This window comes from Dendroctonus ponderosae, unplaced genomic scaffold (genome assembly GCF_020466585.1).
Source record: "Dendroctonus ponderosae isolate FM_Combo_2020 unplaced genomic scaffold, Dpon_F_20191213v2 Dpon_F_20191213_1, whole genome shotgun sequence".
Lineage (NCBI taxonomy): Eukaryota > Metazoa > Arthropoda > Insecta > Coleoptera > Curculionidae > Dendroctonus > Dendroctonus ponderosae.
The window spans coordinates 24,045,046-24,058,688 of NW_026017110.1; the positions used below are offsets into that span (position 1 = coordinate 24,045,046).

General features: G+C 35.8%; 3 protein-coding genes across 4 annotated transcripts; 2 read left to right on the plus strand and 1 right to left on the minus strand.

Annotated features, from left to right (window-relative positions):
* The first annotated feature begins 22 nt into the window (after positions 1 to 22).
* On the plus strand, positions 23 to 2,542 carry LOC109534272 (RNA-binding protein 42). The gene is made up of 6 exons (XM_048660995.1): positions 23 to 291; positions 703 to 905; positions 965 to 1,162; positions 1,221 to 1,362; positions 1,824 to 2,008; positions 2,065 to 2,542. Exons 1-6 carry the CDS (start codon positions 254 to 256, stop codon positions 2,193 to 2,195), a joined length of 897 nt encoding a protein of 298 aa, XP_048516952.1. The 5' UTR covers positions 23 to 253; the 3' UTR covers positions 2,196 to 2,542.
* A 92-nt stretch (positions 2,543 to 2,634) lies between these two features.
* Positions 2,635 to 7,196, plus strand: LOC109534264. Of its 2 annotated transcripts, XM_048660991.1 has the most exons (10): positions 2,635 to 2,804; positions 3,198 to 3,508; positions 3,561 to 3,784; positions 3,837 to 4,025; positions 4,084 to 4,320; positions 4,572 to 4,749; positions 4,800 to 5,035; positions 5,085 to 5,190; positions 5,245 to 5,398; positions 6,974 to 7,196. In XM_048660991.1, the coding sequence occupies exons 2-10, from the start codon at positions 3,288 to 3,290 to the stop codon at positions 7,073 to 7,075; spliced, it is 1,647 nt and encodes a 548-aa protein (XP_048516948.1). In that variant the 5' UTR covers positions 2,635 to 2,804; positions 3,198 to 3,287; the 3' UTR covers positions 7,076 to 7,196. The 2 variants fall into 2 exon arrangements, with proteins under 2 accessions (XP_048516948.1, XP_048516949.1); XM_048660992.1 differs by having other exon boundaries at positions 2,635 to 3,508.
* Positions 7,186 to 11,136, minus strand: LOC109534271 (cytochrome P450 4g15). Its single transcript, XM_019899873.2, has 7 exons — positions 11,052 to 11,136; positions 10,763 to 10,986; positions 10,562 to 10,700; positions 10,115 to 10,356; positions 9,328 to 10,056; positions 9,082 to 9,270; positions 7,186 to 7,518 (listed from the first exon to the last, which is right to left on the minus strand). The coding sequence occupies exons 2-7, from the start codon at positions 10,977 to 10,979 to the stop codon at positions 7,346 to 7,348; spliced, it is 1,689 nt and encodes a 562-aa protein (XP_019755432.1). The 5' UTR covers positions 10,980 to 10,986; positions 11,052 to 11,136; the 3' UTR covers positions 7,186 to 7,345.
* Between the last annotated feature and the right edge of the window lie 2,507 nt (positions 11,137 to 13,643).

Consider the following 13,643-nt stretch of genomic DNA (forward strand, 5'->3'; position numbering starts at 1 on the left):
CATGTGACGGTGGACAACTCCGATAAAGACAAGAGACAAGTAGCTTGTCTTGTCTAAAGTGTCTTTATCTATGACAAGTAGGACAAAACGATTGATCCAAAGATAGAAACAAGCATTTATCAATACTATCAAGAGACTATTCATCTATGAACTTGTACACAGTGAAATCAAGTGAACAACTGAAAAAGTGATTTACCATAGACCATAGAGGTGACCAATAGTTTGTAATCTGTGCCATAGAGAAGAAAGTGCAATGGACCGATTTAGACAAATGGAAGACGAGATGAGCAGGTTTGTGCACGTTTTATTTGGTATTTTCTTTACACATGCGAGCCCAACACATGCGGGATCAATATACATGCAGATGAAGGTGTCGTGAAGTCCTCGGAATTTATAGTTTTCTCTATTCTTACCTTAAAGATCACTTTAAATTAAGTAAGCACTCTCAGTGAACATTTTCCTGAAGGGTCGATAAATTAAGCCAAAGCAAACTTTGTGAGGGAACAAACAAACAAAAGGAAATTTTTCCGCCAAAAGTGCTTAATTTGAAGTGTTCTTTAAGGTAAAAAAAGCAAAATCTAAAAATTCTGAGGGACTTAAACGACACAAGCACCACAAGATGCTAAAGGTTGTTTTCGTAATTTTTCAAACCCATTTCAGGAATTACTTGGCAACTATAACAAGTAACATTTTTTGTTATAGGTTTGAGGCTGAAATATCTGGCCAGGCAATGATGGGTGGCTTCGCTATAGGCCCAACATATATCCCAGGATTTGGGAACATTCCTCCACCACCTCAGCAACGTATGCTGATTCCCCATCAGCTTGGGAAGAAGGTCTATGCCCCTCAACAAGTGTTATCTTCAGCTCCTGCTGTAGTATCGGCAAAGCCTACAATCTATCGCGGTAAGACATTCGATTATACTCTAAATTTACCGGGATATTCATGATTTATGTGTTTTTAGCGCACCAGAAAACTATGTCTCATGCACCCCAAGCTCCTGCCCCTGCACCTGCACCGGCCCCTGCTTCAGCTGCAACTCCCGCAACGCCTGCTACATCGCAGTCGCAGGTGGACTTTATGGCACTTCAAAGTGAGGTGGAAAAGAAACTGAAAAAACTGAAGAACGAGAAAGTTAGCGCAGAATTGGCCATTTCTCAAGGTAATTACGGTTTTTAATCAGTAGGATGCATTGTCTTAATTCTTGACTATTTTTACAGGAAAGGCAAGTAGTGCTCTCCAATCGTTTGGCCCAGAAGACTACAAACGAAAGGGGTCTAAAAACAGGAAACTTACGAGGACGGCGGGAGGCCAAACTTGGGAGGATAATTCGCTTACAGACTGGGCAGACGATGATTTCAGGTATGATTTTTTTTGAGTGCGGCTTGAGCAAATACTGTAAAGGTTGGATTGCCAATCGAATATAAGCTGTTGATTAAAAGCCCCCAAAAAAGTTTTGCTACTATAGTTACTTTTCACGAGGCAACCGAAGTTTTTCATTCAATGGAAAACAGATAATAGTATTCGGTACAAGAGGCGAAAGTCGAAGGTCCGCCACTGCTTTAAGTTCACAGCGTCATGCATGCAGTGGCGGGCCTTCGACTTTTGTCTCGCGTACCGTATACTGTTTTTCTTCATCCTTGGTGGAAAACAGCCGTGAAAAGATAAGGTAGTAAAAAAAAAAACTTTAAAAATGTTGTCAAAACAGTCAGTCAGTCAAATCAAAATGTGTGATGGGTAAAAGTGATACCCACCAGGAGATTAAGAAAAATGCGTTTTCCGATTCACCATTAATACATTTTTTTACCTATTATCATTTTTAGAATATTTTGCGGAGACCTCGGTAATGATGTTACGGACGAACTGTTGACCAGAACATTCAATAAATTTCCATCCTTTCAACGAGCTAAAGTCATCAGAGACAAAAGGACAAATAAAAGTAAAGGCTACGGATTTGTTAGCTTCAAGGAACCAGCTGACTTTACCAAAGCGATGAAAGAAATGAATGGTAATTATTGGATTTAAGACTTTTAAGAAATGGCTAATTTTCTATGGTGTTTACAGGACGTTATGTTGGAAGTCGCCCGATCAAGTTGCGAAAAAGTACCTGGCGGAGTCGGTGTATAGACATTGTCAAGAAGAAGGAAAAGGAGAAAGCTGCCCTAATAAATCTGTTAACATCTGGAGGAAAATAGCCAAGTCAACATAATTATTGATTGAAATTGAATAACGGTTGCTAACTTAAATTTATATTAGTAGTCGACCATTTAAACTCTTGGAGAAGAGTGGAAAGGGACTAAAATGAGGCACTCAGAACCATAGTGGCTTTTAAAACCACACTGGCCCTAAACCATCTTTGGCCGTGTTGCTTTGTAGGTGGAATTATTCAATTTATTTTGGCGTCTGTAATATTGGTTGCATATGGCCCCTATGGTTCTGAGTGCCTCAAATGTACCTACTTCTTATTGATGTAAAGCAATTTTATGAAGTAAAATGAACTGTGAATAGGCCATTTTTTTGTAAATATTGACTTTTGAATGTATTTTTGTTTGTTCTACATTTTCCTAGTCGAGTTTGTTCTACATGAAGCCGAGGGCAGACTATTTTTCTTGATCCTCGGTGGAAACTAGCCGGAAAAAGCATAAGGTTTTGAAAATGTCAAAACAGTCAGCTGACAGTCAGTGACAATGTCAAACTGTCAGCGTGCGTGACGAAAATTATTACTTTCCACACGGGATGAAGAAAATATGTAATGGGTAAAACAGTGGCGAAAGTAGATACTTTCCACCAGGAGATCAAGAAAGGTATTTTTTATGTTTTTTTTGCGATTTACGGTTTTTTCGTTATTACCCACCGTGGCTTCGTTTAGGTAAAACAGTAAACTTATACACAGTTCGATTGGCAATTTGCGAGAAAATAAATTTTCAGTGCTCTTTTGATCTGGCGACGAAATATTGAAAGCGGGAACTTAAAAAAATGCAGCTTTACAAGTTTAAAGAGTTCGTTCTTTACTGGATGCAAACAAGCCTTTATCACAGACTGCTCAAAAAACCTTATAATTTTTTTAAAATATTCCATTTAGAAATTTCCAACAATTTATTTGTAGAAAATTTTCTTTTTACATATTTACAAATAGCATTAAAAACCATTGAGTTGAAGTAATGTTGCATAACCGTCACATTAATTCATTGTTTCAGTGACCGCAGTACCAGTTATTTTATTATCAAATTTCATTTTGTCAAACTAAGTTTCATCATTTTGAAGTGATCTAACATCTAAAATAGAGAATGGCCAAGAAAAAGCCTGTGTATGCCGATCTCGTTGAAATGTTTCGACTGAAGTCGGTCTCCAGATCGAAGATATTAAGCAGATCAAAATCTGTTACGAACACTTTTGATTTTGAAGAAAACTTTATAAAGCGCGAACGGATGAGGAAGATGGAAACGCAAAAAGAAATTGGAAGAATGAGAGCGGAACTACCAAAATATACTTTGAATGATATTCGAATGTTAGTTGAGAATTCTTATACACAACGTAACACGACTAATTTAAATTGAAAGGTTCAAGCTACCGTTTCATGAAGCTCTAATTTTACAATTAGAAGAAACTGGTTATGCAAGTACTGAAGCTTATATCCAACAGCTTTTCCAAATAGACGAACAGTTACGGCTCGAAGCAGGACCGCAAAGCTTTGTCTGGACTCGGCCTGCTTTGAGGCACAGCGACAACGAACTGAAGAAACTCAGCGATGCTCTAATGCAAGCCGAAGATGAACACAAGAAAGGTGCTTTTGGGCAATTTGCAATTGAAAACGTGCCTGATTTGTGCTTTTCCAGGCAATTATAAAAATGAGTTCGACACAATGCTGCGGGTAGCCATAGACTTTGCTTTTAACTACTCGGATTGGTTTTGGCTTGCCGAAGATCTCATTTTACAGTGCATCTGTACTGCGAATACTTTTGCATTTAGTGGAAAGCATGAAGCAATTTCACGCTATGTATATGCCAGGATTCTATACGAAAAAAGTACTGAACTGTTTACTTAACATAATGCTACTTTGGGTAAAAAATACCGAGATTTCAGTTAAGAATTTCGAAAAGGCCGAGGAGGAGCTGAGTATTACAAGGGAACTATCGTTGGGGAAAAGTTGGAATGTCAAGTCGTTTCTTCCAGAGCAAACAGACTCTTCAAACACCTTGTTTATGAGTGCCAATTATCTGCTACACTTGTGTTACATGAGACAAGCGAAGCTATTTTTTAAAATTGATTGTAATCAGGCTTTGGAATTTGCCAGTTTGGCTAAGAAACGTGCTGTTGAAGGTAAAATATTTGCAGAAATTTATTTTTAATTTTCGCTTCTTGCTTTAGCTTTAATTATTTCAGCTTAGAAGTTGAGCCTTTAAACTTTCTTGCTTCTACCAACAGGCTTCGAGGAAACGATCATTCTGAAACCACTACTGCTGGATCAATTTTAAATCAACCTACGAAGTCTTTAGTGTCTTTAGAAAGAACTGGAGAATTTACCGCAAGAGTTGCATTACATTCTTGAGCCTCTTTGTATTTAATTTCAGCTTGTTATCACGACGGAGAAACTATGGCCCTGTATATTAAGGGGCAATGTGAGTTAAATCTGGGACAAACCAAAGATGCGGTCAGCACTTTCAATAAGGCATTTTATATTCAATCGAAGCTCAAGTCGGAAAAGGGAATGTGCGAAGCTAGAGTGGAATTATCAAAGGCTTACCTAATGTAAGCAAATCATGCAAATAGAGCAAATTTGCAAGAAAAGCGTCTTGCAGGCATGGAAGTACTCGTTTGGCTCTCAACACTCTGCTAGCTCTAAAAGCCATGGCTGAAGAGCACGGATTTCAGTTCTATTTGGCTCAAGCTTACAGGTACTTGGGAGAGTACTATCTCACCTGCGGAGAACCGCATAAAGCCACCCCTTTGCTATCGGATGCTCTACATACTTTTCATTCGATTGGATTGATGGCGGAGGCTGATCAGGTCAGGAATGTGGCTGCCCTTTCATCGGGTAAATATCAAGATTTTAATGTTGCTTGGTTTTATCTCCGGTAACACAGGTTTGGAGTTGATGCCGTTATATATTCCGCTATTGCAAAAAACTGATAAGCGATTTGCTGATGGGTTTGAAAATCTCCTGAAGCTGGCCAAATGGAAGGATTCCAGGTGGTTCAACGGAGCATGGAATGAGTTAAGGAATTAACAAAGTGTGTTGTTTAGAGAGCCGTTTTGGAAGCAAAGAAATATTCAATTATCTGGCAAAGATATTCTGACCAGTACAATGGATGCTACTGCTTGGGAACAGTTTTTAGCTGTTGACTTCGAGGATGAACTCTCGGATATTGATGCGTTATCCAGCATTGTGGTATCAAAGGTATAGTATCAATATTTCTTAAGTATTTTTAATTAAAATCGATCAGAAATAATTATTTTATGCACTCTGTTCTATTGCTGGCCCGGGCAGATATGGATATGTGAATCAGATGGATGGCAAAAGAGGCAACTTCGGTTTTAGATTTATTTTCCTTCTCCCCTAAAAACATGAAATTTTTTTTATCACACTTCCAAAGTCTAAAATAGAAGGTAGTTTCCAGGATCCACATCGAAGCAAACAAATATATAGGAGTTTAAGTGGTTTTTTTAATGTTTTGCTACCAGGAGTCCAGGAGGATGAGGAGAATTCGATAAACTACTTACATCAACCCGATTCTACAAAATTGCCAGGGATTATTAGTAGTGATGGGTACTATCGAATAAAAACTATGAAACTATTCGATAGTTGTATTTTATTCGAATTACTCGATAGCGATGTTTCATTCAGTGACAACTATCGAATAAAAACTAGCGAGTTATTCGATAGTTGTAATTTAAAATGTTATTTGAATTATTCGATAGCATTGTTTTATTCATTTGTTTTCTAATTTCGGATAATCAGATAGCTTTAAATCGATTGCAATGAACGAATTCAGACTTTAAATAATAAATTTTCCACTTTTTAAGCAGATATATGCAATATTTATTTATTGATACTGATTTTTTATCAAAAATTAATTTATTAAAAATGTGCTATATCGATATTTGCATTTTGAATAAGTACCTACTATTAGCAACAGGCTTAAATACGACTCATTTGTAGTTTTTCTATATTTTTTCCAAAAAACGTAGGAAATGCAAACGTTGAGATAAAATAAATGTATTTATCATTATTTATCATCATCATTTATATGAATAGTTAACAACAAAAAAGAAAAATACATCTATCAAACAAAAATTAAATTAATAATTAATGTTGAATTTCGATAAAATGAAAACATCTATATTCAAAAATCAAACTTAGGAATATTATTATTAAAAATATGATTTAATCTAAATTTTTTGAAGACTGTAAGTTTGTAATTTGTAACTTTTCTACAAGGTACTAGATGGCGCTCACTATTCAATGAATGAATTAATTCGAATAATTTTATTAGATAGTTGCAATCATTCATTTAATAATTATTCGATAGTCCAAATCATTCGATAGTGCCTATCACTAATTATTTGGGTGGGAGGGCGCACGCTATTCAACCAGGGGTTTCTTTCAACCGCCGCTTGAACCGTCGTTTAACTGAACCAAGTTCAGTTAAACGCCGATTTAATCGGTTGTTTACCAGGAGAGCAGGATCGAAGGCAAATGAAACTTGCATGTTTAAAGAACAGCAATTAACGTTCTCCTCCTTTAGATGGAGAGAGAAAAGAACGCATTTCAACAAAAGTGCCGACAGCAGAGAAACTTTTCAGTTACTTGCATATATTTTGGGGGGATTTCGCATTGATTGATGAGATTTTTAAGAATTTATGGAAATTTCTTTAATCAGAAGAAAAAGTTCTATTTCTTGAAGCCCTGTTGAAGATAACTCCGAATTTTCCAAGGGTAATATGAAGACAAAGTTATCATTTTTTATTGCAGAACAATTCGGTTGACGATGATTTGCAACTTACCATTCCAGACGAAGCCGAAATCAATGAAAACGTTACAAGCGACAGTACGTCAATTTCTTCCGTGGTCTGAAGCTGTGAATTGTGGTAATAAAAAAACGTTGCATCTTAGGTAAGCAACAGCCTATTTGACTATAGTGAGCACATTTTTGCTAACTGCTCAGAATCAAATAAAAAACTCAATTTTTACTTTATATGAACTTTATTGTTCTTTGCTGAGTAAATCATATTAAAAATATACAATTTAGCAATATTTCTCCTAATAAAGACAGTGGCTTTGTTACAATGGATCGTATTCGAATAAATATAAGCCAAACAAACACCTAAATCCATGAAGGACTACTCAACAGGGGCAAGTCTTTCTGGGCTCCAGTTTGATCCTGAAACCATCCTCTCTCTTCAAAATAATGTCACCTTGCAATTTGTAGTCATTTTCGCGGAGATTTGAGTAGATTTTGTAGTTTCGCAAAATGGTAGACAGCAGGATTTTCAATTTGAGCATGGCGTATTTGCGTCCTAATAAAAAAAAATGATGATGAAACTGTTTGTTTATAATTTTTTAATAGTAGTTTTTGATACAAAAAACGGATTTTTTTTGTGCGTAAAAGTAAAACAAATTAGGGATGGTCGGTATTTAACTTAACCGCTAAAATAACAGTATTACAAACGTGTAACCTGAAACTGTAGATATAGCTAGCCGATTTAACCGGTTTTTTTGGAACGGTCTCATAAAACCGAAACAGCGGTGCGCACTAGGGATGATCGGTTATTTAACGTGTAACCTGGAACAGTTGTGCGCACTTCGCACCAGCTGCAGCTGTTTGCCGATTTAAAGGTTGTTTTTGGAACCGTCTCATAAACGTGAAAAAGTGGTTCGTTTCAGCACAGAACCGATGCGGCATCGTGAAGCGCTCTATCCAGTTGCAGCAGTTTCAGTAACCATTTGTCAACGGAAAATATGTTGTGTGTAGTTGCGCGTTGCCTTGATGATTGTGTATGACTTTTCGTTTATAAGAATTACTGTTCAGTTCTCCAGGAACCAGCGAACATTTGTTTAGTTGCTGCGATGATATAATTCAGCAATTTTAGTCTATAAGTATTTAGTTTTCTGACATTCTGTAACAAATCTTAAAAAAAGCAATTTCTCTCAAGAAACTTAGGGGTTATATGCCCATTACCAGCAAACTAAGCAGAATGTGTACTTGCATATGAGCTAGGAGCAAGCTAAGAATCTAAGACATAAATTCGATCACAGATAAAATGTAAAATAACAAACGTTCTAAGCAGAATGTGCACTTGCATTTAAGCAAGCTGGCCATTTTTAAATATAAATTCAGAGATGAAATGGAAATTATTTGAATAGTAATAAGCGTTGTAAGGTCGACATAGTAAAAAAAAAATTTTTTGGGTTGTACCAAAATTATCTCGAGTAATACTTCGTCCAAGTTTGCCAAACACGTATTTCTGTTTGGTGTTATTGTGCATTATTTAATGTTATTGTGATACGAAATGTTAGAGATTATTTTCTAAAGCGGGTGCTATCATAAACGCGCGAAGAACAAGAATCAGTAAAAAGCATCTGCAAAAAGTTTTACTCTTAAATGTGAATACATTTTTAAGTGAAAATGAGATTTTTTAACATTTTCGCACATAAGCCTTATATTTTATTTAATCACTCTGGCTTATTATCAGTTTTTTGTTCTTTGAGTAGTTACTTCTGACCCATGTTTTGTTTTTGATTTTAGAATATTTTATATTAAGTTGATCAATGTTAATAATTATGTTTTGAATAAAGGAAATCATTATATATCATCACTATTTACTTATCTAACCATCATCATTCTGCATTTTTAATGAAAAATGTAGAAAGGAACATGTTCCTTTTGGAACCGCATTTTGAAACCTATTACCAAAGTGAAACTGGAACGTTGTAACCAGTTACAGAAAAATAACCGCTTATCACACCTCTAAAGCAAATGAACAGTAAAGAAAAGTGCTTCTTTATGATCATCGCTTATGATAAAAAAATGACACTTTTAGATTCATTCGAATAAAAAGAATTATTGAATTTGAACTTACCCACGCAACTTCTGGGACCAGCACTGAACGGAATGAATGAGTAGTAGTGCCTGGCGGCAGCTCTTTCAGGCAAAAAGTTGTCTGGATTGAATTTTTCCGGCTCTGGATAGTACTCCTCCAATCGGTGGACTCCAAATTGAGCCACTATAATTGTTGCTCCCGCAGGCAGTTTAAACTTAGGGTTAGAAGCTGTAAAACGCAAAAATTAGCTATTCAACATCTCGGTATGAATTTTTTGTTAGTTACCCAGTTGCACGTCCTGCTGCAGCTGACGAGCAATAATAGGCACTGGAGGGAACAGTCTTAAGGTCTCCAATAAGCACCTTTCCAGATACTTCATTTCTAAGGTGTCTGAAAACGTTGCCGGCCTGTCTGAGCCTTTGAAAATTTCGTTCAGTTCCTGAACCACTCTTTCCTGGATCTCTGGATGCGCTGCCATTTGGCACAAGAAGAAACTGGATCCGGCAGCAGTCGTATCGTGGCCCTCGAACATGATGGTATCAACTTGCTCTTTGATTTCTTCGTCATTGATTACCACCCCGTTTTGGGAAGCTTCGATCAGCAGATCCAAGAAAGCCATTCGTTTCTTTTCACCTACATCGTCGTCTACATCAAGATCGTCCTTAAGTCCGACCGATTGGCCATAAGATGTTCCTTCAACGGTGGTAGTTTTAGTAGGAACGTTCGAGTCGAACTTTTGCATTTTTAGTTCTTCGGGAACTTCCGCCATGGATCCTCGAATTCCTTCTTGGAAATATGCTTTTTTCTTTTGGATGACTTTCCGGGTCAGATTGTGAATTACGCTAATGAGGCTGGCTTGGTATTTGCTGAGTTTGGTCAGGTTGAAGATGTAGTCGGAGTACAGCCAGATTTTAGTTTGGCGGATATGGAGAATGTCGCACAGTTTCATCACAGCCATTGCGTAGTCGTAGCCGCTTTGGTCTTGGGTCTTCTTGCTCACACCCATTGCAGTTTCTGGAGAATTTTCGAAATATTACGCTTCTGACTTGCAGAAATCCTTTTAGTTTTTTACCTAATAGAATCTCGACGGTTGCCTCGGACATGTAGTCGTGACAATCGAATTCCTTCCCAACTTCCTTTTTGAGTTTATCAACTGTTTCGCGACTGTTTTTGTTGAACAGATCGATAAAAGACTTCAGAACGTTCAAGTGGAAGGTGGGAGCAATCAATTTTCGGTGAGCTCGCCATTTTTGCCCAGTGGAGATCAGAAGACCGTCGCCCAACCACGGTTTGAAGAATCGATATTCTGGTGATCTGCAATTCGCACAATGGTACTTTTCTTCAAATTGAAAAATCGCTTTTGTCACAGTTTAACTTGAAATCCAATACTTGGAAATAGCGATAGATTTATACAAGTAGATAGATAAACTTTCTCCTGTTTTTCTTCCGGGCACTGCACAGCAACAGCACCCAGTGATTGCAACAAAAATCTTAATAAAGCGGTTTTTCCATAACTTACTTATCAATGTGGACATGACTGCTGAGGACAATTTCAACATCTCTAGGATCGATCAAAAAGATGAGCAGCCTTGGTCCAATCCACAGTTTAATCACTCTTCCGAACTCGTCGACTTTCTGGTAAAGCCGCATGAATATTTCTGGAAAATATCAGAATTATCCCCGTTTTATAATTTAATTGCTTGAAGAATTTGTGTCTAACCATGTGGCGACCCGGTGAATTCTAAAGCATTGCCCAAAATGGGCCATCCTTTGGGTCCAGGAAGGTTTTCAGCCAATTCGAGCATTCGCCTTCTCGAAATTCTCCAATATACGTAATATAAACTGATAACCGATACCAACAGCAATGGAAAGGTGTTGGATGCAGTAAAAAGTCCGGTGTTCCGGACGAACTCCGGATTTTCCATTGTGACGGACATGCGAAATCTAAATTTAATTATAAAATTGTGCCAACAGAAAAATCTGTATTTGTTATGGCTTCTTCAACTTACATCTGTGGAACAACAAATTCACTGGAACTGATTCAACTTTGATGCACTTTGCAATTTATAGGAAATCTTCAAATTTGTTGCTGCGCAAGTTGACGCAAACTGGATAATTATTAAGGGTTCAGTTCATAATTGGAAAATACCTTATTGTCTTTGGCATCAATCAAGTTCAACGATTTTAATTTGAGTTCCCCTTAAGGCTTTGTTTTTTTAAATAATGCAGCAAAATTTGCCTGAGCATGTCCTGGGGTTAAGCGTATGCGGCATGGCCGTGCGCAATACAATATACTAAATTCGAAAACGTAATTTTCATTGCACATAGATTTGCACAAATCTTTACATTAGTCTGTAGGCGTGTAAATATGTATTAGACTTGGTTAAGGCATTTTTTTTTATTAGAACTCGTTGATTTTGCGTCACTTTGAGAAAGTTGAGTAGATTTTTGCTTGAAGGTAATTTATTCAGTGTTCAGTAATGGAAAAGTAATGAAAATCACTTGTTTATTTTGCTGATCAGTTAATGCATTTATAAATACGAAAACGGTTTGAATATTTCCTCCTCCAATTTGCGTCAACACGGAATTTTTATGTACACGTTGGGCTAGTTTAGGTTTGTCTGGACCGGAACTTCATAGTTGCTTGACCTGTTTATTTCATTTAAGTGAAATTTATTTTCAACAGTTTCATTTCGATACAGAGCTGTTTGTTATTATTTGTTGAATTTATTGTCTTTCTGTTATTAATTTTCAATAGAGTTTTGATCAATACGTACTGATGTGTCAGACCGGATAATTCCCGCTTTACGATTTGAGATTTTCTTCATGATAATCTCAAAATTGTAACATTTTGCTTTTTTGTTATAACCTGATATCGGTTATAGCTTCTTTCGTCCCATTAATATTTCGTCAGCCGTTTTCATGTCTTTTTGTCGAATCGAGCTACTGTTTAATGATGGGTAAGGAAAATTGTGCAAGTCCTAAAATTGCTGATATTGTAAAATATTAAAATGTGAATTTAGAGGTTTAAAGTCTATTTGGTTTTTATCTGAGGATTATTTGGATACGGAAATGGATAGCCTCATGGTAAGTTCAGTTTTCTTAAAATTCTAGAGCTCTACTTTGAGTTACAGTGACATCAGGATGTACAGAATTTCTTTTTTTATAATATAACTTTTATTTGTAAGATTAGTTGCAAATTATGCTACTACGTTTTAATTGTTCTTCGATTTTTATATTTTTGTATATATATATAAGTTTTCATTAATTCGTCACCACTTGTTACACATTATATTATATTATTAATTGAAAACTTTTTCGTGTCTAATTTAGAGTTTTTCTTCTCATTTTACTCTAATACAGTTTAAAATATTTTGCTTGCATAAATAGAAGCGTAGATTTAAGGCTATTTACTTTTTTCTGTTGCTAAATTAATTATTTGTTTGGCACAACAGATAATTCTCTAGATATCTTAACCTTAACAATTGCTTTCAATTTATTTTTCCTTAAAATATTTTCTGATTAATTTGTTTCGTTAGCTATTTTCTTTACTAGTATTTATTCATTTTTATATATATGAAGCAAAATTCATTTCTTAATAACAGACGAATTAAGGCCTAAATCGGATTATAAATTTCAACAATTCTAGTAGGCCTGGGTAACTCAGTGAATTTTTAGGAGTTGGCGCAGTGCAACGCAAATGGCTTGGTGTGCTAACACAACGCACCGTCGCAGTAACTGGGACAATATTGATGACTTTTTTACTTGTTTTTTAGATTTATTTTAAGGGCCATTTATTAATAATATTTTAAAAATGTCTTCAAAATTTCAGAATTTTGCAGTATTAGCCCAGTTACTCTTTCTTCTAAATGCTCAATTTTCTAAAGTTGCAGTTAAAAATGCTGATAATCCTAAGGTATTTTCAGCGAAAAATTATGAAATAAATTTCGAATCCTTCGTCGCTTTGAAAAAAGTTTTGAAATCTCAATCAATTTGAAATCAAAATCAGCTTCGAATTTGTAACAAAAATCGAATAATTTTCATTCAAAAAACGAACACAATAAGCGAAAGTTTATAACAGATTATTTGGAAATCTCGTAATCTCCATACTTTTGAAGACTGTAAAGTTTGTTAAAAAAATATGGTTTTTTAGTTTTTACTGAATTTTTTTGCTTTACTTTCTACTCAAAAACGCTCTATTTTGTGGAGTTTTACTTCAAAATACTGACGATCTGGAGGTCTTTTACGCGAAAAATTACGAGATAAATTTATAGCCTTGTATAAATTTTACAGAAACTTTTTCAGCGGGGAATTCGGGACAAAAACGAAAATAAATTCCTCTCGTTTTTCCCCAAAAACCATTAAGGTTTTCTCCAAAACCGATCACAAAACTAAAAGTTTTTAATCGAAAACGCAAAAAAAACATTATTTTCTGATGATTTCCTTCTTTTCTGACAAAAATGGGGTCTTTTTAGCCAAAAATGACAAAATTATTTTTGTTGGAACATTCGCCTCATTTATCGGTTTGCAGGGACGCATTTGACACAAAAACCAAATTAATTTATTCAGTTTTTTACCGAAAGCAATTAGGATTATCTTGA

Bases quoted from the DNA above. Each gene is read 5' to 3' on its own strand.
- LOC109534264 (XM_048660992.1), top strand. From the start codon at position 3,288: ATGGCCAAGAAAAAGCCTGTGTATGCCGATCTCGTTGAAATGTTTCGA. The intron at 3,785-3,836 runs GTGCTTTTGGGC...GTGCTTTTCCAG, and splicing joins CGAAGATGAACACAAGAAAG to GCAATTATAAAAATGAGTTC. The intron at 4,750-4,799 runs GTAAGCAAATCA...AGCGTCTTGCAG, and splicing joins TTATCAAAGGCTTACCTAAT to GCATGGAAGTACTCGTTTGG.
- LOC109534272 (XM_048660995.1), top strand. From the start codon at position 254: ATGGACCGATTTAGACAAATGGAAGACGAGATGAGCAG. The intron at 1,163-1,220 runs GTAATTACGGTT...CTATTTTTACAG, and splicing joins AGAATTGGCCATTTCTCAAG to GAAAGGCAAGTAGTGCTCTC. The intron at 1,363-1,823 runs GTATGATTTTTT...TATCATTTTTAG, and splicing joins TGGGCAGACGATGATTTCAG to AATATTTTGCGGAGACCTCG.
- LOC109534271 (XM_019899873.2), bottom strand. From the start codon at position 10,979: ATGTCCGTCACAATGGAAAATCCGGAGTTCGTCCGGAACACCGGACTT. The intron at 10,701-10,762 runs GTTAGACACAAA...GATATTTTCCAG, and splicing joins ATTCACCGGGTCGCCACATG to AAATATTCATGCGGCTTTAC. The intron at 9,271-9,327 runs GTAACTAACAAA...TGCGTTTTACAG, and splicing joins GCAGCAGGACGTGCAACTGG to CTTCTAACCCTAAGTTTAAA.